Source organism: Papio anubis, chromosome 1 (assembly GCF_008728515.1).
Source record: "Papio anubis isolate 15944 chromosome 1, Panubis1.0, whole genome shotgun sequence".
Lineage (NCBI taxonomy): Eukaryota > Metazoa > Chordata > Mammalia > Primates > Cercopithecidae > Papio > Papio anubis.
In genome coordinates, this window is record NC_044976.1 from 98,759,743 (window position 1) to 98,785,661 (window position 25,919).

The 25,919-nt window shown below is 39.0% G+C and overlaps 2 protein-coding genes across 12 annotated transcripts in view; one reads left to right on the top strand and one right to left on the bottom strand.

Moving 5' to 3' along the window:
* The window catches only part of MFSD14A (major facilitator superfamily domain containing 14A), a 47,729-nt gene extending 24,399 nt beyond the window's left edge, over window positions 1–23,330 (top strand). For both annotated transcript variants that reach the window (XM_003892255.2, XM_009213587.4), the window contains exons 4-12: window positions 127–254; window positions 2,084–2,198; window positions 7,769–7,987; window positions 8,267–8,380; window positions 9,398–9,469; window positions 17,126–17,238; window positions 18,406–18,503; window positions 20,452–20,615; window positions 21,975–23,330. In XM_003892255.2, the coding sequence (XP_003892304.1) occupies window positions 127–254; window positions 2,084–2,198; window positions 7,769–7,987; window positions 8,267–8,380; window positions 9,398–9,469; window positions 17,126–17,238; window positions 18,406–18,503; window positions 20,452–20,615; window positions 21,975–22,181 (1,230 nt within the window). In that variant the 3' untranslated portion in view covers window positions 22,182–23,330. The remainder of the gene's footprint in view (window positions 1–126; window positions 255–2,083; window positions 2,199–7,768; window positions 7,988–8,266; window positions 8,381–9,397; window positions 9,470–17,125; window positions 17,239–18,405; window positions 18,504–20,451; window positions 20,616–21,974) is intronic.
* Window positions 23,331–23,554: 224 nt separating this feature from the next.
* The window catches only part of SASS6 (SAS-6 centriolar assembly protein), a 49,145-nt gene continuing 46,780 nt past the window's right edge, over window positions 23,555–25,919 (bottom strand). For 9 of the 10 annotated variants that reach the window (XM_017945077.3, XM_017945108.2, XM_003892256.5 and 6 more), the window contains 2 exons: window positions 25,497–25,591; window positions 23,555–25,396 (listed from right to left, as the gene is read on the bottom strand). In XM_017945077.3, the coding sequence (XP_017800566.2) occupies window positions 25,290–25,396; window positions 25,497–25,591 (202 nt within the window). In that variant the 3' untranslated portion in view covers window positions 23,555–25,289. The remainder of the gene's footprint in view (window positions 25,397–25,496; window positions 25,592–25,919) is intronic. The other variant, XM_017945083.3, reaches the window with a different exon arrangement.

Genomic DNA, 25,919 nt, shown 5'->3' on the forward strand with positions numbered 1-25,919 from the left:
TTTAAAAGTTTGTGATATATTTACTTTAGAAGCAAAGTTGTTGAAAATTTTTCTATAGGAGTAAAATTATTTTTGGTTCATGTTTGTAGATGTGTGGTTTTCATTTTTTTCATTTAATTCTTTTAGGGTTTGTTGTCATTCCTTAGTGCCCCGCTTATTGGTGCTCTTTCTGATGTTTGGGGCCGAAAATCCTTCTTGCTGCTAACAGTATTTTTCACATGTGCCCCAATTCCTTTAATGAAGATCAGCCCATGGTACGTGCACATTTGGATTATAGCAACTAAATATCACTTTCAGTTATTGTTTTCTTAATGTTCCTTTATTTCTTTCACTTGGGCGATCTTGATTATGAGGTTTTAATTTTATTTTTCTAATACATTTATTCTTTCACACAGATAAGAAGGCTTCTAAAAATATAGTAGGTAATAGTTCATAAAGATTTTAGAAATAGATGACACTGTTGGAGGCATCTAGACTTTTGGCTAACTTAATTTTGGATTCCAGAACCCAAATTTCAAAAATATTTGGGGGACTGGATAGGATTGCTAACTTTTTTTCTTGTATAGAATGTTAAAAAACAGATGCAAAGTTTGTCATTATCTATATTAGTTAGGAATAGATTTTGCTACGTATCAAAACCCAAAATAATAGTTGCTTAAAAATCAAGTTTATTTCTCTTTTCATGTGAAAAAACACCTGCAGTTGAGCAGTCTGGAGCTGGTGTGGCAGTTCCAGTGGAGCAGACTTTTTCTGTCTTGCTGTTCTTCCATCCTTATCTCTCACCTCATTCAACAAAGTGGCTTCTTGAGCTCCAGCCATCAAGTCATAATACTGAGAGCAAGGTGGAAGGAGTTGCTAAGAAGAGCACATCGCCTTCTTTTAAGGAAACTTTACAGAATTCCGAATTCCCGTCCCATCTCTGCTTGCATTTCTTTGGTCAGATTTCAGGGATATGCTGCTCCTAGTTAGAAGAGGCTGGACTCAAGGCCACCTTGATTAAAATCAGTTTTTTTTTTTTTTCATTCAGGAGGCAAGGGAAGGAAAGCCAACAAAAAGGGAATAATTGTCCTAAAGTCAGAGCCCAATTTGGTTGTAGATTTATTCTGACTAATGTTCCTTTTACTCCACTTAGTATTAATGTTAGTTAGTTCTACATCATGGATGGGCTTTATTTCCATGGTGTTATCTACAACGGCCCACAGGTTTATGTGGGGCAGGATCTTCTTCTCGTAGATGAGGTACAACTCTAATAGACCAAGCCTTTGATGAAGGCCGCTCATGCACATGAAATCTTACCAAAGATTGAACATAGAATGAACAAAGAATTTGCTGTGTTAAGTGGTGTGTTAGAAAAATTTTAGTAATCATAGTCTTGGTGAAATGATATTTTGAAAGTTCATTATGATCATATATGATTTTCAGAAACTAAACATCAGTATTACAATAGAAACTTCTTATTCCCAGCTAGATATTTTGGAATTATTTATAGCAAAATATAATTTGCTTTTTAAATATTTTGTTCACTCTTTATAGTAACTGTCTATTCTCAGTTTTATTAACACTGGACACTGCCATATAGGTTTTTTCTTTGTGAAACTGAGTTATTTATTTTGCCAGCATTTGAAAAGCTAAAGATAACTTATGGAAAACATTTAGTTACTATATAGAGGCTCAAGATAAATATGAAGAAACTTGTTCCTCAGTCTTGTTTACTGGATTTTGTTTTTTGTCTAGTGATGAAAAACAGTAATGGATGGATTATAATATACTTTAGTTTGCTGCTGTTTTTGGCAGTAAAAACAAAACCACTTAACAATTCAATAGTTGGTCAAAAGATTTGCCTGAATACATGATCTAATTTTAAGTATTCCTGTAGAGTAACTGAGTTGCTATTGAAGAGCTCCTTGTAGCCCTATGTTTTCATAATATCTGTGGCTTATGTTTATGGAAGAGTTAATCCATGAACTATCCTAGTAAGCTGTTGACTGACATGAGCTGCTCTTACTCTTAATTAACTTATAAAAATGAAAGATTAAAATAATGGTAATTGCTCTAACCATTTCTTGTTATCTTTCATTCCTAGGTGGTACTTTGCTGTTATCTCTGTTTCCGGGGTTTTTGCAGTGACTTTTTCTGTGGTATTTGCATACGTAGCAGATATAACTCAAGAGCATGAAAGAAGTATGGCTTATGGACTGGTATGTGTGTTTATTCTGTACCTTTTGTACCTGCTGAGAAATGCCTTGTTTTTAAGGTAGATATAAGGAGTGCAAACCTTTGCATTATAAGATATTTGCATAAAATATATTTTGTAATAAAATCGTTCATTAGACTACATTTAAAATTTTTTTGTACTGTGAGGCTATGTAAGTTTTGATACTTTTCATTCAGGAGATATGAGTCACATATCAGAATTGAAATTATAGTATGTTTTACCTTGTAGAGTTCTTTTTAACAGCATCCTAAAAATAACAATTATTTAGTATGTCAAGAGTTTAAAAAAGTCACTACTCACTTAATGTCTAATCTAGAATACAACAGGCTAACATCTAGCTCAGGGATCTGCAAACCTTTTTTTGTGGCTTTGTGGGCCACATATAGTCTCTGTCTCATTCTTTTGTTTTTGCATGTGTATTTATGTTGATCAACTCTGTAAGAACGTAAGAACCACTTAGCCAGATTTTAGCCATAGTGGTAGTTTGCCAACTCCTTAACACTCTTTTGGCAAACTAAATTATGGCAGTATAATCTGTCATCTATCAAATCTAGGAATTAAAGGAAAAAAGCCTACTAATAGAATGACTACTATAGGCACAATAATAGATCACTACTGAATAGCCTGAAATAGGACAGTGATGCATTTCAGTAAATGTGAGACAAATACCTTTTGATAAATAAGGACCGAATATTGTGTTGGGCTGAATTAGTTTTAAAAGGGACTGATTTCTGATTCAAAGGACATTATAATGAAGAATCATAAGATTTATGGGACGGAAACACCTATAGAGAGAAACTTAGAAAAAGAACTAATGATTTCTGGCCTGTTTGGTGACTCACACCTGTAATCTCAGCACTTTGGGAGGCCAAGGCAGGCAGATCACTTGAGATCAGGAGTTCGAGACCAGCCTGGCCAACATGGTGAAACCTTGTCTCTATTTAAAAAAAAAAAAAAAGTAAAAAGAAAACTAATAATTTCAGTTGTAAATTTGGAACATTAAATGATATGAGACTGAATAGCCAGGATTTTTAAGAAATCGTCTAGCTATGATTTACATACCATAAAATTTATCCTTTTTGTGAGTATAGTTCAGTGAATTTTAGTAAATTTATACAGTTGTGCAAACAACACCATAACCCAATTTGGGGTTTGTTTTTTGACTGAAATAATTTATTTTCCCATAGCCAAAGTTTTGAAATTAACAATTTTCAATCTGGAGGTTCTGTGTATTAAGACATGTTCTGGGAAAAAAAAAAAGGAAACTTAAATCTTCTAGAAATAATATGGATGCAGAAAAAACATGGGGAAGTGGCCGAACACAGTGGCATATGCCTGTAATACCACCGGTTTGGGAGACCAAGGCAGGAGGATTGCTTGAGGCCAGGAGTTTGAGGCTGCAGCTCTGATCATGCCACTATACTCCAGTCTGGGGTACAGAGCGAGACCTTGTCTCTTAAAAAAAAAAAGTTGGAGGGCCGAGTGCAGTGGCTTGTAATCCCAGCACTTTGGGAGGCTGAGGCAGGAGGATTGTTTGAGCCCAGGAGTTTGAGACTAGCCTGGGCGACAGAGTGAGACCCCATCTATACAGAAACTTTAAAAATTAGCCAGGTGTGGTGGTATGTGCCTGTAGTCGCAGCTACTTGGGCGGCTTAGGTGAGAGGATCACTTGAGCCTGAGAGGTTGAGGCTGCAGTGAGCTGTGATCGCACCACTGCACTCCAGCATGAGCCACAGAGTGAGACCTGTCAGAAAAAAAGGGGGTTGGGGGCTATAGGGTGACCCTTTGGTCTTTTTTCTGAGCAGAAAGGAATGGCTACCAAGTGGGGAGAATTGAGAAGGGAAATGACATGAAACAACTGTACTCTGACTTTTGCTCACTGTATCGCAAATGTGATCTCTGTAAGTGCCCTCAAATGTTTTCAGTGACCCTCATAGTGAGAACCATTATCCCTTTCCCCACACTTGTGCCAGAGCCCTGCTGAGATCTGGGTCCCTCTGAAACCACACCAGGGCTGCAATAACAAAATGACCACCACATGTGAATATATATATCTATATGTATGTGTGTGTGTGTGTATTTTTTTTGTTGTTTTGTTTTTTGTTGAGATGGAGTCTCACTGTGTCACCCAGGCTGGAGTGCAGTGGTGCGATCTTGGCTCACTGCAACCTCCACCTCCTAGGTTCAAATGATTCTCCTGCCTTAGCCTCCCAAGTAGCTGGGACTACAGGCACCCACCACCATGCCATTAGTAGAGGCAGGGTTTCGCCGTATTGGCCAGGCTTGTCTTGAACTCCTGACCTTGTGATCTGCCTGCCTCAGCCTACCAAAGTGTTGGGATTACAGACGTGAGCCACGGTGCCTGGCCCATGTGTGAATATATTAAATACTGTTTAAAAAACCACCACAACCCAGTTATAGAACAGTTCCCTCAGCCCTGTTTGCCATCTCTCCCCATGCTCCACCTATGACCCCAAGCAACCAACAATTTAGTTTCTGTCACCATGGTTTTGCCTTTTCTGGAAACTTCATATAGATTAAATAATACAAAACATCTTTTGTGTCTAGCTTCTTTCACTTAATATAATCTTTTGAGATTTATTCATGTCGATGCTGTAGATCAATAGGTTCTGTTTTTCTCTTTTATTTTTTTGAGACAGGGTCCTGCTGTATCACCCAGGCTGGAGTGCAATGGCATGATCACGGCTCACGGAAGCCTTGGCTTCCTGGGCTCAAGCTATCCTCCTGCCTCAGCCTCCAAAGCAGCTGAGACCACAGGCGTGATCCACCATGCCCAGCTAATTTTTTTCTTCTTGAGACAGGGTCTCACTCTCTTGCCCACGGTGGAGTGCAGTGGTGCCGTTACAGCTCACTGCAGCCTCTCTCTCCCTCTGCCTCCCTGCCTCAAGTGATCCTTCCACCTCAGCCTCCCGAGTAGCTGGGACGACTAATTTTTGTATGTTTTGTAGTGATGGAGTTTCACCATGTTGCCCAGGATGGTCTCAAACTCCTAAACTCAAGTGATCCACCCGTCTCAGCCTCCCAAAGTGCTGGAATTACAGGCGTGAGCCACTGCACCTGGCCAGTAGTTTTTTTTAATTGCTGTGTAGTATATTCTTATCCATTCACAAGTTGATGGACATTTGATTAATAGCTAGATGTTTGAAATTACTATAATTTTATGTATTTGTTCAAATAATTGACCTTTGAAAATTGAATTGCTTGCCTTAAGCAATAGAGTTGCAAGTAAGCATTCTTGTGAAGTTTAAGTTCTCCATCCAAAAGTCAAAAATGGCATAGAAACAGAATAAAATTCCAACATTAATCTCCAATTATGTTTTAAAAGAATATGATCCTTTTTCCTTTCCTTCTCTTCCCTTTCTCTTTCCTTTGTCCTTCCCTTCCCCCTCCCCTCCCCTCCCCTTTCCACTTTTCACTTTCACTTTCCCCTTTCCTTTTCACTTTCACGTTTCTCCTTTCCCTCCCCTTTTCACTTTCCCTTCCCTTCCCTTTTCCCTTTCCTTTCCCTTCCCTTTTCCATTTCCTTTCCCTTCCCCTTTTGCCTTTCCCCTCCCCTTTTCCCTTTCCTTTCCTTTCCCCTTCCCTTCTTTTTTCTTTTTCTTTCCTTTTCTTTTCCCTTCCCCTTTCCCCTTTTCCTTACCTTTTCCCTTTTTTAACCCTTTTCTTCCCCTTTTCTCTTCCCTTTCCCCTTTTCCTTTCTCCTCCTCTCCGCTCCTCTTCTCTCCGCTCCTCTTCTTTCCCTTTTCCCTTTGCTTTCCTTTCCTCTTTCCTTTCGAGACAGGGTGTTACTATGTTGCCCAGACTGGACTCACTCTTGGGATCAAGTGATCTCCCACCTCAGCCTCCTGAGTAGCTGGGAATATAGGCAGGTGCCACTTCACCTAAGAGTGCTATTTTTAGGAATTGTTACCTGCTGTCACATCTGCTAATTTGTAGGCTGTTGTCCAGTAGGCTAGAAATGTCTGAGGTTAACAGGTTTGCTCTGCTTGTGTCCTTTTCAGCTTTAATCTTCATCTTCACCAGGCTTAAAAAGTAGACTTCCTCAGAGTTTTAGAGATGTTCTTAATTTATCTATGATTTCATTCTTCCTAATCCTGCCAACTAAAAAGATTACCAAGTTCAGTTTTGTTCCAGGGCTTAACATATTATTGATGAGAAGAGGAACCTCAAAGTCTTTAAGCTTTATTTCAGCTAGCCCTTCAGTATGTATCAAGATAAAAGTTCATTTAATTTTAATATTGGAAAAGTCACAATGAAATTGGATTTCCTTAGTGCAGTGGGTTTTAGACTCCTTTCACAGAGAGCCCTTACGGGTTTATGGAGATGCCCTAAAGCAAGCTTGTCCAACCCGTGGCCCACAGCCTGCACACATGGCCCAACAGAAATTCATAAACTTGCTTAAAACATTACGCGATTTTTTTTTTCTTTAAGCTCATCAGCTATCGTTAGTGTTAGTGTATTTTATGTGTGGCCCAGGAAAGCCAAAAGATTGGACACCCCTCCCCTAAGGACTAGCAGGACTGGCAGTCAAGGAGGGGCGTTTGTGCAGTGCCCAGGCCCTCAACCCTTCCTCAACTAAAAAGAGTTAAACAATTTAAACAGAGGTGGAGTCTTGCTCTGTTGCCCAGGCTGGTCACAGACTTCTGGCTTCAAGCAGTCCTCCCACCTTGGCCTCCCCAAGTGCTGAGATTACAGGCATGAGCCACCACACCCAGTCTTCTTAAACAATCTGTTTTACTTATGAATTTGCCAATAGGATTTATTGGAACAGAGGGCTTCAAGGCTTAGAAGTTTGAAGACAGTGTCCTGAGAGGCTATCATTTATTTTTGAGATGGGGGTCTCACTCTGTCACCATGGCTAGAGTGCAGTGGTGCTGTCATGGCTCACTGCAACCTCCACCTTTCTGGCTCAAAGGAATTCTGCCACCTCAGCCTCTGAAGCAGCTGGGTGCACACCACCATGCCTAGCTAATTTTTCTTTTTTTTTTTTTTGTACAGACAGGATTTCTCCATGTTACCCAGGCTGTTTTTAGGCAAGAATCTAATTCTTTACTTTTCCTGTCAAAGGAGAGAGTATAAGAAAAGTGGGGCCAGGCTTGGTGTCTCATACCTATACACCTAGCACTTTCAGAGGCTGAGGTGGGAGGATCGCTTGAGCTCAGGAGTTCAAGACTAGCCTGGGCAACATAGACTTCCATCTCTATAAAAAATACACAGAATTAGCTGGGCATAGTGGTGTGTGCCTGTAGCCCCATCAGGAGATCTTCGGGCAGGAAGATCTCTTGGGCCTGAGAGATCAAGACTACTGTGAGCCATGATGGCACCACTGCACTCCAGCCTGGCGACAGAGCAAAACCCAGCTCCACCCTCTTGCCCCCACACACAAAAAAAGATAAATGACACAGGTAGGAGGAGGAAAGGGAGGGTGTGCAACAGAAGTTCTGACATAAATCAAGATTATGAAAGGAGTTATGTGGTGTTGAAGAAAAAAGGTAGCCTGACTAATCTCTATCTATCCTTAATTTATTGCAGGTTTCAGCAACATTTGCTGCAAGTTTAGTCACCAGTCCTGCAATTGGAGCTTATCTTGGACGAGTATATGGGGACAGCTTGGTGGTGGTCTTAGCTACGGCGATAGCTTTGCTAGATATTTGTTTTATCCTTGTTGCTGTGCCAGAGTCGTTGCCTGAGAAGATGCGGCCAGCATCCTGGGGAGCACCCATTTCCTGGGAACAAGCTGACCCTTTTGCGGTAAGTTTATACCTTTTCCTTCTCCTTGATAAAAAAGTGCATGATTCAGTGCAGCATTAATATTTTGTTGTGGATATTTCTTTTGGGAAAACATCTTGGGTTTTTCTTTTAACATTTTGAAATGTTTTTCAGAATAGTTTGGGGAATATGAAATAAACTAAAAAGGACAACTAGTTGTCCTCGCGTACACTGCCAAAAGGAATCTCTGCGTATTCTTAAGAGCAGTTCAGTGGTTTTGACATAAAACCTTATATCAATCAGTCTTTTTTCTTGTTCTAGTCCTTAAAAAAAGTCGGCCAAGATTCCATAGTGCTGCTCATCTGCATCACGGTGTTTCTCTCCTACCTACCGGAGGCGGGCCAATATTCCAGCTTTTTTCTATACCTCAGACAGGTAAAATCCGCTTCCACTGAGGGGGACTTTTCCTTCACTGTCCAGTGCTTTATAAAAATACTGAATCTTGAGAGAACTATAATAGAAGTGGCCTTTAAAGATGAATATCATTGGGCTTGGCATAGTGGCCCACACCTGTAATCTCAGCACTTTGGGAGGCCAAGGTGGGCAGATCACCTGAGGTCAGGAGATCGAGACCAGCCTGGCCAACATGGCAAAACCCTGTGTCTACTAAAAATACAAAAACTAGCCAGGCGTAGTGGCGGGCACCTGTAATCCCAGCTACTTGGGAGGCTAAGGCAGGAGAATCACTTGAACCCGGGAGGCGGAGGCTGCAGTGAGCCGAGATTGCGCCATTGCACTCAGCCTGGGTAACAAGAGCAAAACTCTGTCTCAAAATTAAAAAAAAAAAAAAAAAAATACCATTTAGTCCACTAGACTTAACCTTCTGTTCCGTGTGGCTGATGTTCCTTGTGCATTTCTTATGGGAGTATTTGGTATATTAAGATTTTGACTTAAGAAAGATAGTTTTCCCTGTCCATGTAGGTGGTTTGAGTTTATTTGTTGGTTGTAGAAGTGATGGGATGATTTAACCCCTTCACCTGCTCCAGCTTCTTTGTGATTTGGAGCATATGTAAGTAGAGCAACTAGCCAAAATGAGAGCAAAAACGAGTTTTTTTTCTCCTTGACACTAGTCTCACTAGACAGAAATCAAGCCTTTAACCAATACATGTAAAATGCACAAAATACTGCAATATTTATTTGTAAAATGATTCTGAGTTCTTGGTAAGTATCTCCAATGTAGTATATCCACACTGAGGGACCCACCATGTATAAGTAGGCATTTTTAGTATGTTAAGATTTGTTGTATTTCCTCTGAGGAATTCTTTGTTTATAAATGAATTACATTTATTTTTTTCTGGCCCATTTAATGTTAATGTACAAGTAGCTGCATTAGTTTTCTATCTGGTATACATTTGTATTCATTAATGTTACCTTTTCTGGAAACCCTTCTAGATAATGAAATTTTCACCAGAAAGTGTTGCAGCGTTTATAGCAGTCCTTGGCATTCTTTCCATTATTGCACAGGTGAGTTTCTTTTTTTAGTTAGAGTGATGTCGTAGAGTGAGCCTGGCTGGCCATCCAGACTAGGGCCTCATCTAGTGATGGTATCTGGGTGGAATCAACAAAGTCAGGAGTCTGAGGTTGATAGGTTCAGAAATTCAGTTTGTGTGTTGATCAAATTTTTGGGACTGACATATATTAATGTAGGATATATAAATGTAAAAGCTAGTTTATTGATGTATACTAGGATATATGCCTGGATGAAGTTAGAAGTTTCGTGTCTGTTAGTCCTTGTCCTATTTATTCACTCATTCAACAGATACTTATTGCATACCTACCGTGTGTCAGGCACTGGGGATACAGCAGTGAACTCAACTAAATTCTTGCTCTTGTAGAGTTTACATTCTGGTGGGATAAGACAGAAAATAACACCAATGTAAACATATCAGGTGTATTGAGAACAGAGAAAAAAGCTAAGGGTCATATAGAGAGTGACTTGGGGGAAAGGTCTTAAGGCACAGGGGGCCTGGTTGAGAAGACTTTGCTAATGCAAGGTGACATTTGAGCAGAGCCCCAAAGGTATGAGGAACAAGCTGTAGGATTATCTGGAAGAAGAGAATTCTAAACAGTACAAACAAAATTCTCAGGAGAGACTGTAACTGGCCTGTGTAAGAAACAACAGGGGGCCAGTGCGGCTCCCGTTGAGTGAACAGTTGAGAGCATTTTAGAAACTGAAGTCCAAGAGGTAGTGAGGGACCAGATCACGTGGGACTTGCAGGTCCTCATAAGAAACGAGTAAGATAGGAAGTCATTGGTGGGTTCTGAGCAGCAGAATGACATGAAAGTGTGTATCTTGGCAGCCCAGTTGGGAAACAGTTGTTGTGTGATGAATAAGATATTAATCAACACAGGAATTTGGATTTTCTGAGGAGATACTTCATCCTGGCTTCCAAACAATTTCTGTTGAACAATAAGAGTACCAGTTTTCTCTGGTGGCCTCCATAATTCCCCCACATCACAGAACCTCGTCCTCCTTTCTGTGAAAAAGCCCCGCCCCCTTTCTTGCTATTTGGCTTTCTGTTTCCGAGACTCTATGAAGATAATCTAGTCTAAGTTAATACTTTTTCTCACCTTAGATGTAATCTACTAGATTGCAACTTAATTTTATTCTAGGGTATTTTTAATTGATTCTTGGATGGTTCACCATTTTTTGAGTAGGGTTCCTTCTGCAGATCTCATGATTCATTCTGTTTTGGTGGGTTTAGCAACAAATTTCAAATTTAAATCCCATATGCCTCCCCAAGCCTCTGCACATACATATACTTGGTGTTGAGTATTAGTACTATTTCTGGCTTCAGGTTTGTCCTGAGAATCATCAGTCTGGAAAAACAATGCATTTAAGTATTCATTCCTAGCCATGAGAAAAGTGCTTTTCAACTTTGGGGGAAAATATACTGTAGCCTTTATATAAAAATGGCTTTAAAAAAAGTTTTTGAGGTCAGGTGCGGTGGTTCATGTCTGTAATCCCAGCACTTTGGGTGGCCAAGATGGGGGACCACTTGAGCCCAGGAGTTCAAGACCAGCTGAAGCAACTTGGCAAAACCCCATCTCTACCAAAACAAAAAACAAAAAAGAAGCCCAGTGTGGTGGTGTGTGCCTGTAATCCCAGCTACTCAGGAAGCTGAGATGGGAGGATTGCTTGATCCTGGGAGGTCGAGGGTGCAGTGAGCCACAGTTGTGCCATGGTACTCCAGTATGGGCAACAGAATGAGACCGTGTCTCAAAAAAAAAAAAAAGTGTAAGGAAAATACACAGTATGTGTAGAACTTGATGAATTATCAAAGATTAACCCAACCTTGCAACGGATGTAATCAGCCTGGTCATGAGTATCTTTTTCATACATTGCCGACGTTAGATTTGCTAACATTTTGTTTCAGATTTAGATGAAGAGAGCAGACTAATACTGTAATGACACGTAAGAGATCGACAGCTATAAGGTCTTAGTTCTGTTTCTTACTTAAATGACCGTGGGAGCTGTATGCATCTAATAAATTTAGTCAGTGACACTGCAGACCGAGTGATGAGTGCAAGGTGCTTTTGAGAGTATTTTTTCTCTGTTCAGCAGATGGCACCTGGTACTAGGTTACAAGATGAAAGACAGTCTCTGAGAGTGCAGAATCTGGCAGGGCAGACAGGTAAAGAAAGGAGAGGGATGTAGCTGGATTTGTATTGGAAAGATAAGTGCAGCAGCAGAGACCTGACGACAGTAAGACCCAAAGGTGCAAGCAACCCTCCAACCACCATTGCTGATACAGCATGACAGTCACAGTCCGTGAGGAACAAGGTCCTTAAGTGACCATTTAGGTATCGGTGCTTATATAGAAGTAAGAATTAACACTTTATATCATTATATATGAACTACTACATTATTACATGTGTAGCCTCAAAGGTGGAAGAATGATCTTGTATTCTCGTTTATGCAGAAATATAGAATTGAGAATGACTTGTCCCCTGTTGACCTCCCAAACCACTGAAAAACCAATGTATTTCTCCTTCCTCTCCAGCGCAGGGAGCTGCTAATAGCTCTCCAGTTACGCCTGTTTGCTGTATTTCTTACCCATGTGCTTTTGTTCCTGCTATTCTTTCTGCCTCCCCTTCCTCCACCCTAAGTATCCCTTTTCTGGGTTCGCATGCTAATGTGGGCATATCTCTATCATTGTACAGAATACACTGTAGTAGAGATTTTATCTCTGTTTATTGCCTTACTTTGTCAGCTCTAGCGGACCTCTGAGTAGATCATGAGGTCAGGATTGTATCATATTCATTTTTGTCACCCTGGCACCCTGAACTGCCGGGAGGTGCTAAACTAAATGTCATTGTTTTTTTCATAATGTTTAAAAAAAAAAAAAAAAAACTTAAAAAATTTATAGTAAATACTTTAAAGTTGGGAAGTGTTATGTGAAATTATGGTTGTGCAGCTTCTCCCCCAAAATGATTAGATCTGGTAACTAGGTATGGGCCAACCTTCCAGCGAGAGCCAAGTGGTTGCTGTCCCCTTTGGAACCTTTTCTTTCTGGTTTGCCGGCAGCCCTGTTGCTTCCTGGGCACCAGTAGGTATATGAGTTCCTAACACTTGCACTAAGTAAGTGTTTACATGAGAACATTGATATAGTTAGTTCTACACATTTCTTTTTTCTCTTGTGCTTTCCTATCCAGTCCTCTCTATGGGGGTGACTCCCACACTACACCTCCAGTCCAGTCCCTGAGCTCCTATGTGACACATTGGCTGGGTATCTCAGTCTTAACATGGCCAAAATTAAAATCTGGGTTCCATCCCCTGCCTGCCACCCCTATGCTCCTCATCTCATTCAGTGGCTTTACCGCCACCTGGTTTGGGGGCCAGAGAGAGACCTTAGCGACATTCATGAATCCTTTCTCCCTAGCCTACATTCAGCCCATCAAATGATACTTCCTATCACCTTTGTCTCCAAAATACATCTCTAATCAGAGCGTTTCTGATATTCTCCATTGGTAGGAACCCAATCTGAGCCGTGGCCGTATCCTCCATCTGGTCTCTCTGCCTCCATCTTGCCTCACTATAGTTCATTCTGCACTTGGCAGAGTAATTTTTGTAAAATGGAAATTTAATCGCATCTTGCCTATTTAAAACTCACTTTCCTTTGCAACCAGAATAAAATCTAGACTCCTCATTATATCATTTTCCTCCACTCTCCACATGGTTGAGTGTGTTCTGTTTCAGCCCAGGGCCTTTGCACTTGCTGTCAGCCTTGCTTGGGGTGTTCTCTTTCCCCAGATCTTCACATAACTACCGCTCTCCCCTTCTTCAACTCGCACTTCAGAAAGGCCTTCCCTGGATCCTGGTTTAAGCAGCATCTCCGTCACGCTGCCCTATTTTATTTTGTTCATAGCAGCTACAACCTGGAATATCTTGTTAAATAAGCGGGCTCATGTCCATCTTTCCTCCACGAGAAGGTAGTCCGTGTGTGGATACTTTGGATACTTTGACTTACCCGTGTGTCTTCAGGCCAAGAATAAGAGTTGGTCTTATTAGGAATTTGGCAAATATTTAACAGACTAACCAAAGTTGATGTTAGTGTTAGCTGTTTAATCGGCTGTGCCATCTTGCTTAAGTCATTTAACCTTTGGGACTCGGTGCTGTCATCTTCAAAATGAGAGTTAAATTAAGGGACACCAAAATTTTTTTCTGTTCAAGAACACTGTATATGTTAAGTATTTTGTTTCATTATTAATATTATTGAGTTGAGAATATTATAACATTTAGAATTATGCATGTTTTCCATAAACATTTATTAAGAACTTACTGGGTGCTGGGGATATAAATGTAAATAAGAGAAAAGTTCCTGCCTTCAAGAAGAAAATCAGTGTTCCCAGTTAGAGTGTTATAAGTATCAGTGTCTTTTAGGGCTTTGGGTCACAAGATGGGCTGTAGGGGAGAGTCCAAGAGGAGGTTTTCACAGCAGTGGGCCTGCTGCTGTAATTCTGCACAAAGGATGTTACCCCAGGCAAGGGGGATTGGTGTATCTGAATTGTTTCCAATTTTAATGACTCATCTCATGGCCTTAAGAAAATATATTCTTCTCCAGGCGCCGTGGCCCACGCCTGTATTCTCAGCACTTTGAGAGGCCAAGGTGGGTGAATCACCTGAGGTCAGGAGTTCGAGACCAGCCTGGCCAACATGGTGAAACCTCATCTCTGCTAAAAATGCAAAAAAAAAAAAAAAAAAAATTTAGCTGGGCATGGTGGCACGTGCCTGTAACCCCAGCTACTTGGGAGGCTGAGGCAGGAGAATCACTTGAACCTAGGAGGTGGAGGTTGCAGTGAGCAAACATTGCGCCACTGCACTCCAGCCTGGGCAACAAGAGCGAAATTCCATCTTGGGGAAAAAAGGGCGGGGGGGAAGACTGGGCGCGGTGGCTCATGCCTGAGATCCCAGCACTTTGGGAGGCCGAGGCAGGTGAATCACAAGGTCAGGAGTTTGAAACCAGCCTGACCAATATAGTGAAACCCCGTCTTTACTAAAAATACAAAAATTAGCGGGTGCGCTGGCAGGCGCCTGTAGTCCCAGCTTCTTGGGAGGCTGAGGCAGGAAAATTGCTTGAACCCTGGAGGCAGAGGTTGCAGTGAGCCGAGATCATGCCATTGCACTCCAGCCTGGGCAACAGAGCGAGACTCCATCTCTGGAAAAAAAAAAAAGAAAAGAAAATATATTCTCCAGTTAATGTAATCTATCAAATGGAAATGGGGCTAATAATGCATTCTGAGCCTTTTTTTATTGAACTGGGATTTTTTCTTTGAGAACAGCTTTCCACAAAGGGAAAGATACTCATTTCTGTAGATAATTACTTACTGGCTAGATGCGTTGGTTGAAGGGCTGTGAAATGACTGCATTTTATAAGTACTTTTTGGTAATATGAATGATCTATGCTTGAGAAGTCTCAGCTTTCTTAGGCCAGCATTCCTGAAAGAGCACGTGCTCCAGGGTACACGGCTGGCCCATGCCATCCTGTTCCCACTGAGCTGGGAGTTGATGCTCAGCCTTCTTCACTGCCCTGTCTCTTGGCTGAAGTGCCAGGGATTTCATCATAAGTGAAATCTATTTTTTAACAGCGTTTCTTCCTTGAGTGCTCATCATCATCTCAGTGAATAATGAGAACAAATGTTTTCTGCTCTGTGATTTCCTAGAGCCATATAAAGAATCCCAGCTTTTTAGATGAAAGTGCTACCTTCAGGGATGTTCTTGAAAGTAGTTTCCCAGAAGTTCTTCGACTTTGCATTATAGTTCCCTGTTCTTCTGAGACAGTTGGAGGCCACAGAGCTTTGGGTATACTTACAGTTTCCTTTTTCATAATTAATTGAAAGCCAGTCTCTGATATATTCCACAAATAAAATCATTTTTAATTATTTCTAACCCTAATTTGAATCCTAATCATTTCTAATCTTTCTGATTCTTTTTTATAATATTGGCCGCCAGTTCCCACCCACAAGCCATGGGAAGCATGTGATTTACTACCTTAGAAGAAAGCAACATGATCACATAGATTGCATTTGATTGGGGGCAATAAAAATGGAAAATATTTAGCATACTTATCAGACTGGAAAATAATGGCTTTAGAGTGAAAGGGTGAACAAATTTTCTCTCTCTTTTTTTTTTTTTTTTGAGATTGTCTCTGTCACCCAGGCTGGAGTGCAGTGGTGTGATCATGGCTCCCTGCAGCCTCGACCTCCTGGGCTCGAGTGATCCTCTGGACTCAGCCTCCTGAGTAGCTGGGACCACAGGCGTGTGCCACCAGCCTGGCTAATTCTTCAACTTTTTGTAGAGATGTGGTCTCCCTATGTTGTCCAGGCTGGTCTCAAACTCCTGGGTTCAAGCAGTCGTCCCACCTCAGTCCTCCAAAGTGCTGGGATTACAGACATGAGCCACTGTGCCTAGCCTAAATGTTTCTTTCAGTTGAAGTGTTTCTCAGCTAACTGCTGGCTCTGGGCGAGTTTCCTTTTCTGGTTTGGTTGCTGAAGAATGTAATTCTACAAGGGAGCAATGCCTTGTGGAACTCAATCTTATACTCACATGATTTAAGTGAAAGTCTTACAGAAGAAAGCTTTGAGTTCTAATTGCCCAAAATTCCTTCAAAGAGTAATTTGCTTTTCACTGGCGTATTTGTGATTAAATTCTTAAATGGCCATCTCAATTTAAAGAATTCAAAACTTACATTTTATGGGTTTTAAAGTGTCAGCCCATCATAAAATAGTGACTTCCTGTATTATTTTTACTTCTTTGTCTATGGACTTACTAGCTATCTTATGTAATATATTAAAAACTTTAGTTAGAATAGCAAAAAAAAATTTTCTAATGTTCCCAAATCACTGCTGAATTTCTGTTAACTTTGAAAGAAAAAGGAGGCACAAGAAAACCCACCCGCTGATAATATTGTTTATTAACTCTGACTATTGCCAGGCACAATTCTAAGAAGTTAATGTAAATATATCTCATTTAATTCACATGACAAGGTTTTGAAATAGGTGCTGTTATCCCCATTTGGAAAGAGACAAAAGTGAGCCTCAAAGTCAAGTGACTTGCTCAGAGCCACACAAAGCCAAGATTATGATCCAGGCTGTTTTTCTAAAGTCTGCTGTTAATTAGTATACTGTATTTCTCCCAAATCAAACTTATTTACTGTTTATAAAAGACATCATGGTTTCAACAATAGATTAACTTAGGTAAATAATATATGGGTAATCATTGTTCTATGTTAGTTTTTCTTTAGTTGTAGAAATAAGCATTTTAGACTAACTTGGACCTAAACAAGCTTTAAGGCTATTACATAATGGGGATCTCCAAATCATTAGAACTTTCGACCCTTCCATTTTCAACTACTGATTTAAGTGGTCCTCAGTAGAAATGTACTGAATAGGAAGTTTTATCTTTCAGTTTTCTAACTCTCTCTCAGTCTGGATCTGTGTCAGCAGAGGTACTTTTCATCTGCTGATGTGACCTGGACCAGTGATCTCAGACATATTCAGGGCAATTATTGCTGAAAATCAGCCAAATTGTAGAAAAGTACCAATAGTCCTTTTATAGTATAGATTGAAAGAAGTCACTTTTTAAAACTTTATTCCGATAAATCTTTTTTTTTTTTTCAGACCATAGTCTTGAGTTTACTTATGAGGTCAATTGGAAATAAGAACACCATTTTATTGGGTCTAGGATTTCAAATATTACAGTTGGCATGGTATGGCTTTGGTTCAGAACCTTGGTAAGTATAAATATTTTAATATTAATAGTTTTAATTTTGGTGTTAGCCCTTCTGTTTTTATTTGCTTCTCAACTGAGTGGTAGACTGTAATCCATCTCATACTATGCTTTTTATCTTTCAAAATATGTCTAAGTCTGCCAATTGTATATATATTCTCCTAGAATGACTTGAGGATTAAAAAGGTGACCTTTTGTAGCAAAATGACAGGCTGAATTTTTGAATGAGATTATACAGCTTTTGAATCTTTAAGGAGCATTTAATCTAAATCAGTCTGTTACTAGGAAAAAGTATGTAATCCCACAGCAACAAGGGCCTGAACGTTATTTACATTTTTTGCTTTTCCGGTTAGGAAGAAGCAAGTTGTATAACCAGTGATCATTACTGATAGCAAACCAGAAGTGAAAACAATCCAGTTGTTTTGGTGCCAGCGTCATGCTGTGTCTTAGCTTTTCCTCCCAGTCGGATTTCCTGCAGGGGCGTTGAGTAGTGGTGCTTGTCAGGCTGCCCACGTAGATAGTGTTATTGTGCTCAGGCATTACGGCACTGGACTCCATGGTTTGCACTAATATTTCAGACAGCTCACTGCCTCGTCTCTGTTTGGACTTGGATAGGAGTAAGCATCAAGAGTGTGACTGTTTGTTTTCCAGACTAGCCTTTGCAAAGAGGTGCTCACAATTGGGATTACCTAAAACATTTCTTTTAAACATCAAGCCAGGAACATCCAAGTTACTTGTTCTTTACAATTGAAGGATTAGATCAAATCAGCGATATCTTCACACTGAATCACAAATCCATGAGAACTTTGCTAAAGACTTGTTGGCTTCATGTGTTTGGAAATATTTGATGATGTTTCTTCATCTGTATCATACATTATCCTCAATATAACCTCTCAGCTGCCTGTAGAAATAATACCCAGCACATTTTACAATTTGGAACATGATACCCCGATTTTACATGACACCCTCACAGCACTCTTGTGAATTAAGTTGCTGCCTTTGTATACAGGGTTAGACTGTTAAGCGACTTGCCCATAGTCACCTAGTAAGCAAGTTCTGTTCTCCTTTTCTCTACAGCCATTTCACAGTAAGAATGAGTTAAGTATGTAGTTTGACTTTCAGGTACAGTGGAGAAGAAGTTACTGTTTTGGTTTTGCTGCTTTCATTGCAGGATGATGTGGGCTGCTGGGGCAGTAGCGGCCATGTCTAGCATCACCTTTCCTGCCGTCAGTGCACTTGTTTCGCGAACTGCTGATGCTGATCAACAGGGTGAGTTGATGGGAACCAGCGATAATTATTTAAAAGTACAGAATGTTCTAATCCTGTGTTCTGTCTCCTGTGTACTGAACATAAGTATATCTTCAGGGTAGAGAATTTTAAAATTGCTTTTGATATAAACAGGAAAAGCAGATTCTGGGGTATTTATCCTTAGGTAGATACATGTTCCCTTTTCTCTCACTTAGAATATGTGGCTTATCTGTTCTGTTCTTAGAAAATTTACCGATGAGACTGGGCATGGTGGCTCATACCTGTAATCCCAACACTTCAAGAGGCTGAGGTGGGCAGATTTGAGTTCAGGAGTTGGAGACCAGCCTGGACAACATAGGGAAGCCCCATCACTAAAATGCAAAAATTAGCTGGGCAGGGTGACGCACGCCTGTAGTCCCAGTTACTTGGGAGGCTGAGGTAGGAGGATCACTTGAGCCTCAGAGGCGGAGGTTGCAGTGAGCCAAAATCAGGCCACTGAACTCCAGCCTGGGCAACAGAGTGAGAGACCTTGAAAGACCTGTCTCAAAAAAATTTCCTGATGAAGGTTGGCCACAGAATATTAACTAAACATTAAGTTTTTGCTGTGTTGTGCTAGACACCTTGTGGGATATATTCATAGACCTTTTATGAATGTTGTCCCAGCTACTTGGGAAGCTGAGGCAGGAGGATTACTTGAGCTCAGGAGTTTGAAGCTAGCCCAGGCAACATAGCAAGACTCCCATCTCTAATAAAAAAAGAAAAATCTTACAGTTTCAGTCATCTAAAGATATGTAACATAGCAAACATTTTTAATGTCATATGCTTTTTTTTTTCGTTGGGAGCATTTAATTCTTGGGATGCCAACAGATGAGTAATAGTTCTTTGAAAAGGATGTTTTTTTCTAGTCATAAGGATAAAAGGGGCACTGCAAAACAGTGGCAGTTGTCACTTGGTTGATAAATGAGGAAGAAAAGGCCTATGGCCAAAGCAAGTTGCATTTTAAATTAGAGAAAAGATCCAAAAGAGAAACAAAAATGCTATAAAAACAGTGTTGCCAGGCACGGTGGCTCATGTTTATAATCCCAGCACTTTGGGAGGCCAAGGTGGATCACCTAAGGTCAGGAGTTCGAGATCAGCCTGGCCAACATGGTGAAACCTCATCTCTACTAATAAAGTACAAAAAAGTTTAGCCAGGCGTGGTGGCATGCACCTGTAATCCCAGCTACTCAGGAGGCTGAGGCGGGAGAATCACTTGAACCCTGGAGGCGGAGGTTGCAGTGAGCCGAGATCACACCATTGCCCTCCAGCCTGGGCTACAAGAGTTTAACTCCATCTCAAAAAGAAAAAAACAAAACCAAAGTGTGATTTTGGCTGGGCACAGTGGCTCACGCCTGTAATCCCAACACTTTGGTAGGCTGAGGCAGGAGGATCACTTGAGTCCAGGAGTTCACCACCACCCTAGGCAACAAAGTGAGACCTCATCTCTACAAAAAGTACAAAAATTAGCCAGGCATTTGAGCCCAGGAAGTTGAGGCTGCAGTGAGCCAAGTTTGCGCCACTGCACTCCAGCCAGGGTAACCCTCCCACTTTATTTTTGACTAAAAGGGGTCTTCAGTAGTTGCTTGGGGACAGAGAAATTTTAACATTCGTAGTTGTGAAATCGTGACTGCTTTTTAAGCAGCCATGTGTTGAAGGCTGTAATCTAGGGCATAAAGTGGTTTTGCCCACTTGTTTCTATGTTAGACCTATACACCGGTATATCCAGGCTCATGTTTGCATAGGACAGCTTACTGCACTTTGTAGAGCTGATAGCTTCTAAATATTAATAGTTTCTAATGACATTGCTGTAAATTGCTAGTGTCTGATAAGAACCTTGATTTTAGATTAAGTGATTTCATATTTGTACTGGTTCTAGGGTAGGGGAAAAAATACGTAGTTTACTAAGTGGTAATTTGTTTAAACAATGTAGGTGTCGTTCAAGGAATGATAACAGGAATTCGAGGATTATGCAATGGTCTGGGACCGGCCCTCTATGGATTCATTTTCTACATATTCCATGTGGAACTTAAAGAACTGCCAATAACAGGAACAGACTTGGGAACAAACACAAGCCCTCAGCACCACTTTGAACAGGTAATTCTCATTCACATGATCAAATTGTAGAGTTCATTTGGCTAGATTAAAAGATACTGGTTTTTGGTCATGAAAACTTTTATGTGAGATTCTATTTGAGACTGAATAAAATGCTTAAAAACCAGAGTTTAAGGGACTGTGTTCTTCTACATACCGCCTTGTGAAAATTGGCTGTGCGTATTTTTTTTCCACTTGAGAATGAAAAATTTTAAACAACCTAATTTGTCAATGGCATATGTAACAAACCATTTCTCTATACTACTAGTCTCTCTTTTGAAACTTGTCTAATGTCACAGTTCCATATAACTGACTTTTCATACAAAAGGCAGGCTTATGTGCTGGTAAATACCTTTGTTCACTTGTTTGCTATATTTCCCTCCTTTCAACTGAAAATTAATGCCAAACAGTGCTGATCATTTTGGCCAATATTAGCAGCTCATCAGTTTCCTGGCTTATTTAGTAGAGTCTGCACTAATCTTCCAACCCACTAAGACTACTTTTAAATAAAAGAATGTTTGTGGGCCATATACAAATTAAAATTGGCAGTGCAAGCTTCTGCTAAGAATGAATGTAATTTTGGGCTAAAACAAAGGTCTATTTTTCTTGGTAACCTGTGGTTTTTTTTACTTTCAGTCATTTGAAATTATAATTACCTTCTTGAAACAAAGAAGTGGTCATTTATTCTGCTACCATAGTAAATACTGTATGCTACCTGATTTTGTTGTTTAGTTTTTTTGTTGTTTTTGAGACAGTCTTACTCTGTCACACAGGCTGGAATGCAGTGGCACAATCTTGGCTCCCTGCAACCTCCACCTCCCGAGTTCAAGCGATTCTTGTAACATCAGCCTCCCGGGTAGCTGGGATTACAGGCATATGCCACCATGCCTGGCTAATTTTTTTTTTGTATTTTTAGTAGAGACGAGGTTTCACCATGTTGGTCAGGCTGGTCTCGAACTCCTGACCTCAAGTGATCTGCCTGCCACAGCCTCCCAAAGTGCTGGGATTACAGGCTTGAGCCACCACGCACAGCCTGATTTTATTTTTGAGATCTTTCTATAAATGTTTTCCCCTTGGACTAACAAATTAATCATAGAATATCTGTGTTCACATTTTGTGCTGAAAGTAATGATATAATATTTTTGCATAGTCTTATTTTGCCAGTTGTTATTCCCAGAATTTTATACAGAATGTGATAGTATCTCTTTTATCCTAAAAAGGGGATGCCTTTTATATTTATGGCTTTAATAAAGAGAAGAGCAATTAGCTTTTAATTCGTAAGTTAATACTAAAAGGTATGCAGTTTCTCCTTATGAGTTAAAGTACTTGTGTAAAAATCCTAATTACTTTATTCTTCCTCAGAATTCCATCATCCCTGGCCCTCCCTTCCTATTTGGAGCCTGTTCAGTACTGCTGGCTCTGCTTGTTGCCTTGTTTATTCCGGAACATACCAATTTAAGCTTAAGGTCCAGCAGCTGGAGAAAGCACTGTGGCAGTCACAGCCATCCTCATAGTACACAAGCGCCAGGAGAGGCCAAAGAACCTTTACTCCAGGACACAAATGTGTGACGACTGAAATCAGGAAGATTTTTCTATCAGCACCCAGGTCTTAGTTTTCACCTCTAGTTCTGGATATACATTCCATTTCCATCCACAGTGTACTTTTAAGATTGTCTTAAGAACTGTATCTGCATGAACTCCGTGGGAACTAAAGGAAGTGGGAACTTAAAGAACCGGACAGTTTTCCAAAGATGTTACAATTTCTTTTGAAAAACCTTTTGTTTATTAGCACCAATTTCTTGCCACTAAGCTGTTTTATTATACATCCTTTAATTAAAAACTATATATGTAACTTCTTAGATATTAGCAAATGTCTCTGCTACCATTTCCTTAAGGTGTTGAGCTTTAACTCTATGCTGACTCAGTGAGACAGAGTAGGTAGTATGGTTGTGGACCTATTTGTTTTAACATTGTAAAATTTTGAGTCAGATTTTAATATTGTAAAATCTTGGGTCAAATAATTCAAAGCCTTAATGCAGATGCACTAAAACAAAGAAATGGTAAATGAATTGTTTGCATTTTAAAAAAAACTCTTAAGAAAACTGTACTAAATCTGAATCATGTTTCGAGCTTGTTTGCAGTACTTTTAAACATTATTCACTACTGTTTTTGAAGTGAGAAAGTATCAGCCATTTAGAATTTAAATTGGGGTGTTTAGAGCCTGTAAATCTAAATGCTGGCTCAAATTTGTTCCCCAGCTACTTCTTATACCACTATTCTTTTAATGTTTGCATAATCATAAGCACCTCAACACTTGAATACATAATCTAAAAATTATATAGTAAAGCTGGTAGCCTTGAAAATGTCAATGTGATATCTATATGTAGATAAATATATATAGTGGCCTTTCAGGACTGTCACAGTAACACTTTATTTACAGAGCTAATGTTTGTCCTAAATTTTCAGGACCCTAGAGGAGAGCTTTATACAATTACTGATGTGAATTTCTCTAAAGTGTATATTTTTGTGTCCAGTTATATTATTTAAAAAAGTGTTACTTTGTAAAAATTGTATATAAAGTACTGTATAGTTTACACTGTTTTCATCTTGTGTGTGGTTATTGCTTAATGCTTTTTAAACTTGGAACACTCACTATGGTTAAATAAGGTCTTAAAAGAAATGTAAATATTCTGTTAATAAAGTTAAATATTTTAATGATTTTTTTTTTTAAAAAAAGTCTTGATCTGTGAGTTCCTATAGGGCCTGTTTTGGCTTTGTTACCATACTCATTTTTACAGTAACAAATCAAAGCATTATTCATTCTTTGCATCCATTTCTTTGCCCTCACTAAAAAATATGCTTCAAGGAAGACAAGAGGAAAGAAACAAAAATGCAGTAAGTATGCAGATTAGCTTTGAAGTACTTGACTTTCAAAGTGTAGATGCTGTATAATAGTTTATTAACAAAGCTCAGAGTTTACAGAAATAACATTAAATGCAACACTTTGATTATTAACACATGTACAATTTTACACTGCAAAACAATTGCAACTAAAAGAAGTTTAAGAGGTAGAGCAAAGAATTAGCACACTTGGAAGTCTATATACATTTAATACAAAAAAATTTGCAAGATGATAGCATGGTATCTTTTTGAAAATTCAACTTTCCTTGTGTTATGCAAAGAGATAGATATCTATATTTTAAAAAAGAGAGCTACCTGTATGTCATGCATCACATCCCAAACCTGTCATAATATTTTATATATATTACATAGTATTTACAACAAAGCCCCTTCCAAAATCACCAAGAGGCTTCTTTCCAGAATAGCAAGTGCTTTCAAGTGACTGTACCAAGTATTCTCACTAATACAGTAGTATATTTAAATGGGGGGGGCAGGGGGAGTATCACTGCCTAATATTAGTTATTGAATTTTCAGATTAGATCCATAGTTTAAGACACTTTCAATTGCCAGTAGTTTCAAGATACTGGCTTCATAAAAAAATTTAGCAAAGATTCTTACCATGGAACTCAGTAACATTATTATATCATTAATATCTTGAAATGTTTCTTCATCTGTATAATAAAGTATTTGAAACTAATTTTAAAATTACCACATGAGCATTAGTACTTTACAAACATTGATTTGGAAGACTCTAGCGAATGCTACCAGGTATTGTTTGTCAATAAGAAAACAAAATGAGGCCCTATGATTCTGGGTGAATTTTAAAAAAATCAATTTTTCCAAAGGAACAATTCTTAAAACTTTTAGTTACAGGGAAGAGAAGAAAATTGTACCTTCTAACAGTTATTTGTTTTGCATAGTTTATTAACATTGAAATCAACCCAAGTTAATACTACAAAAATAAATGAATCATTCATGATATAGATTTAGTAGTAGTACCAAGTTTTAAAATTCCACTGATAGAGATTTAACTGCATAATAAAACTACAAATTGAGAAAAACTAGATGAGTATAAACATTTAGGAAACACTAAAGTTTTAAAAAACTTTTCAGCTCAAATGACTAAAGCACTTAATCTGGTCACAAATACACTGTCCAAATTTTTTTAAGTATATCAAGTTTATTTGATTCATCAGTAGCAAATTTAAATGTTTCAAGGAAAATATGCTACGAAGGCTTAATTCATTTCAGTTATTTAAGGTAAATTTAGGACTTTTCCCTTTAAATGTCATCAATAATATAGATATCTCAGGAGGTAATCATTTTCCCTCAAAATTTTCAGGTGTTGAATTTAAAAGTTTTGCTTTACCAATGAAAGTGATAAAATGAATTAGCATTCTTTGGTTGCATACTATGAGGTTATGAGCAGGTTTTACTTTACCCAGATTTTCAATATGATTGAAATCTCCCTTATAAGGATCAACTCTTTCCTTAGAACTGAATTTCTAAAGAATAGCTTAATAAAATACATATTATTATTCTATAAAACACCATGTTCACAAACCAAAAAATGTCATTTACTCACAAGCTTTACCAATCCCCAAGTACAAATCTGTTCCTATAAACTGCCATAAAAGATAGCAGTACTTAAAGGATCCAGTTCAACAGCTCAAGTAAAATTTGAAACTTGCTATTTTAGGATTTCATTCGTGTTGACATATTTTTAAGCACCTGAGTTTCTAAAATATCAGTAAAAAGTAAAACATTACACTAGAATTAACTGTTTGGTAGCTGCCCAGGGAAATATGCTGAAGATGCCGAGGGGAGCACTGTGGGTTTGGAAGACACCTGTAATGCTCCTAAAGTGCCATCTCTCTGATGGTCTGCAAATGAGGACAAAAAGAAGTTAGTGGTATTCATTAAGTCTTCATACATTACATTTAATTAAACTAGAGAGTACAAAATCCAGAAATCCCTGCTCACCTGAACTACTAAATAGGTTCTGGCTGAGTCCGCGTAAAGGAATGCTATCTTCCCTTTTCTTCAGGTATTTGGATTCCAACCCTAAATTTTCACTACTTAAAAAGAAAATGGTAATTATTTAACAAAGTCTTTATTAATTTTGAAGGTTTATCTCATATATATACATATGCAAGATAATGTAACTAAGTTCTATTTATAGCTTAGCTTTGTTCAGAACACATTCTTCACTGGTTTCTTAAGCAAATGGTAATTTTATACATAAACCAAAGTATCCTCAGTAAATAGTAGATTATAATAAAATCTTAAGAGCTGGGATAAAGATGGTGGGAAAAATGAAAATTCTACAAGTGCTGTAAAAATTTAAATACTAGCACATAAGTGATACATGACAGAAAAATACATGCCTTAAGAGTAACACCATTA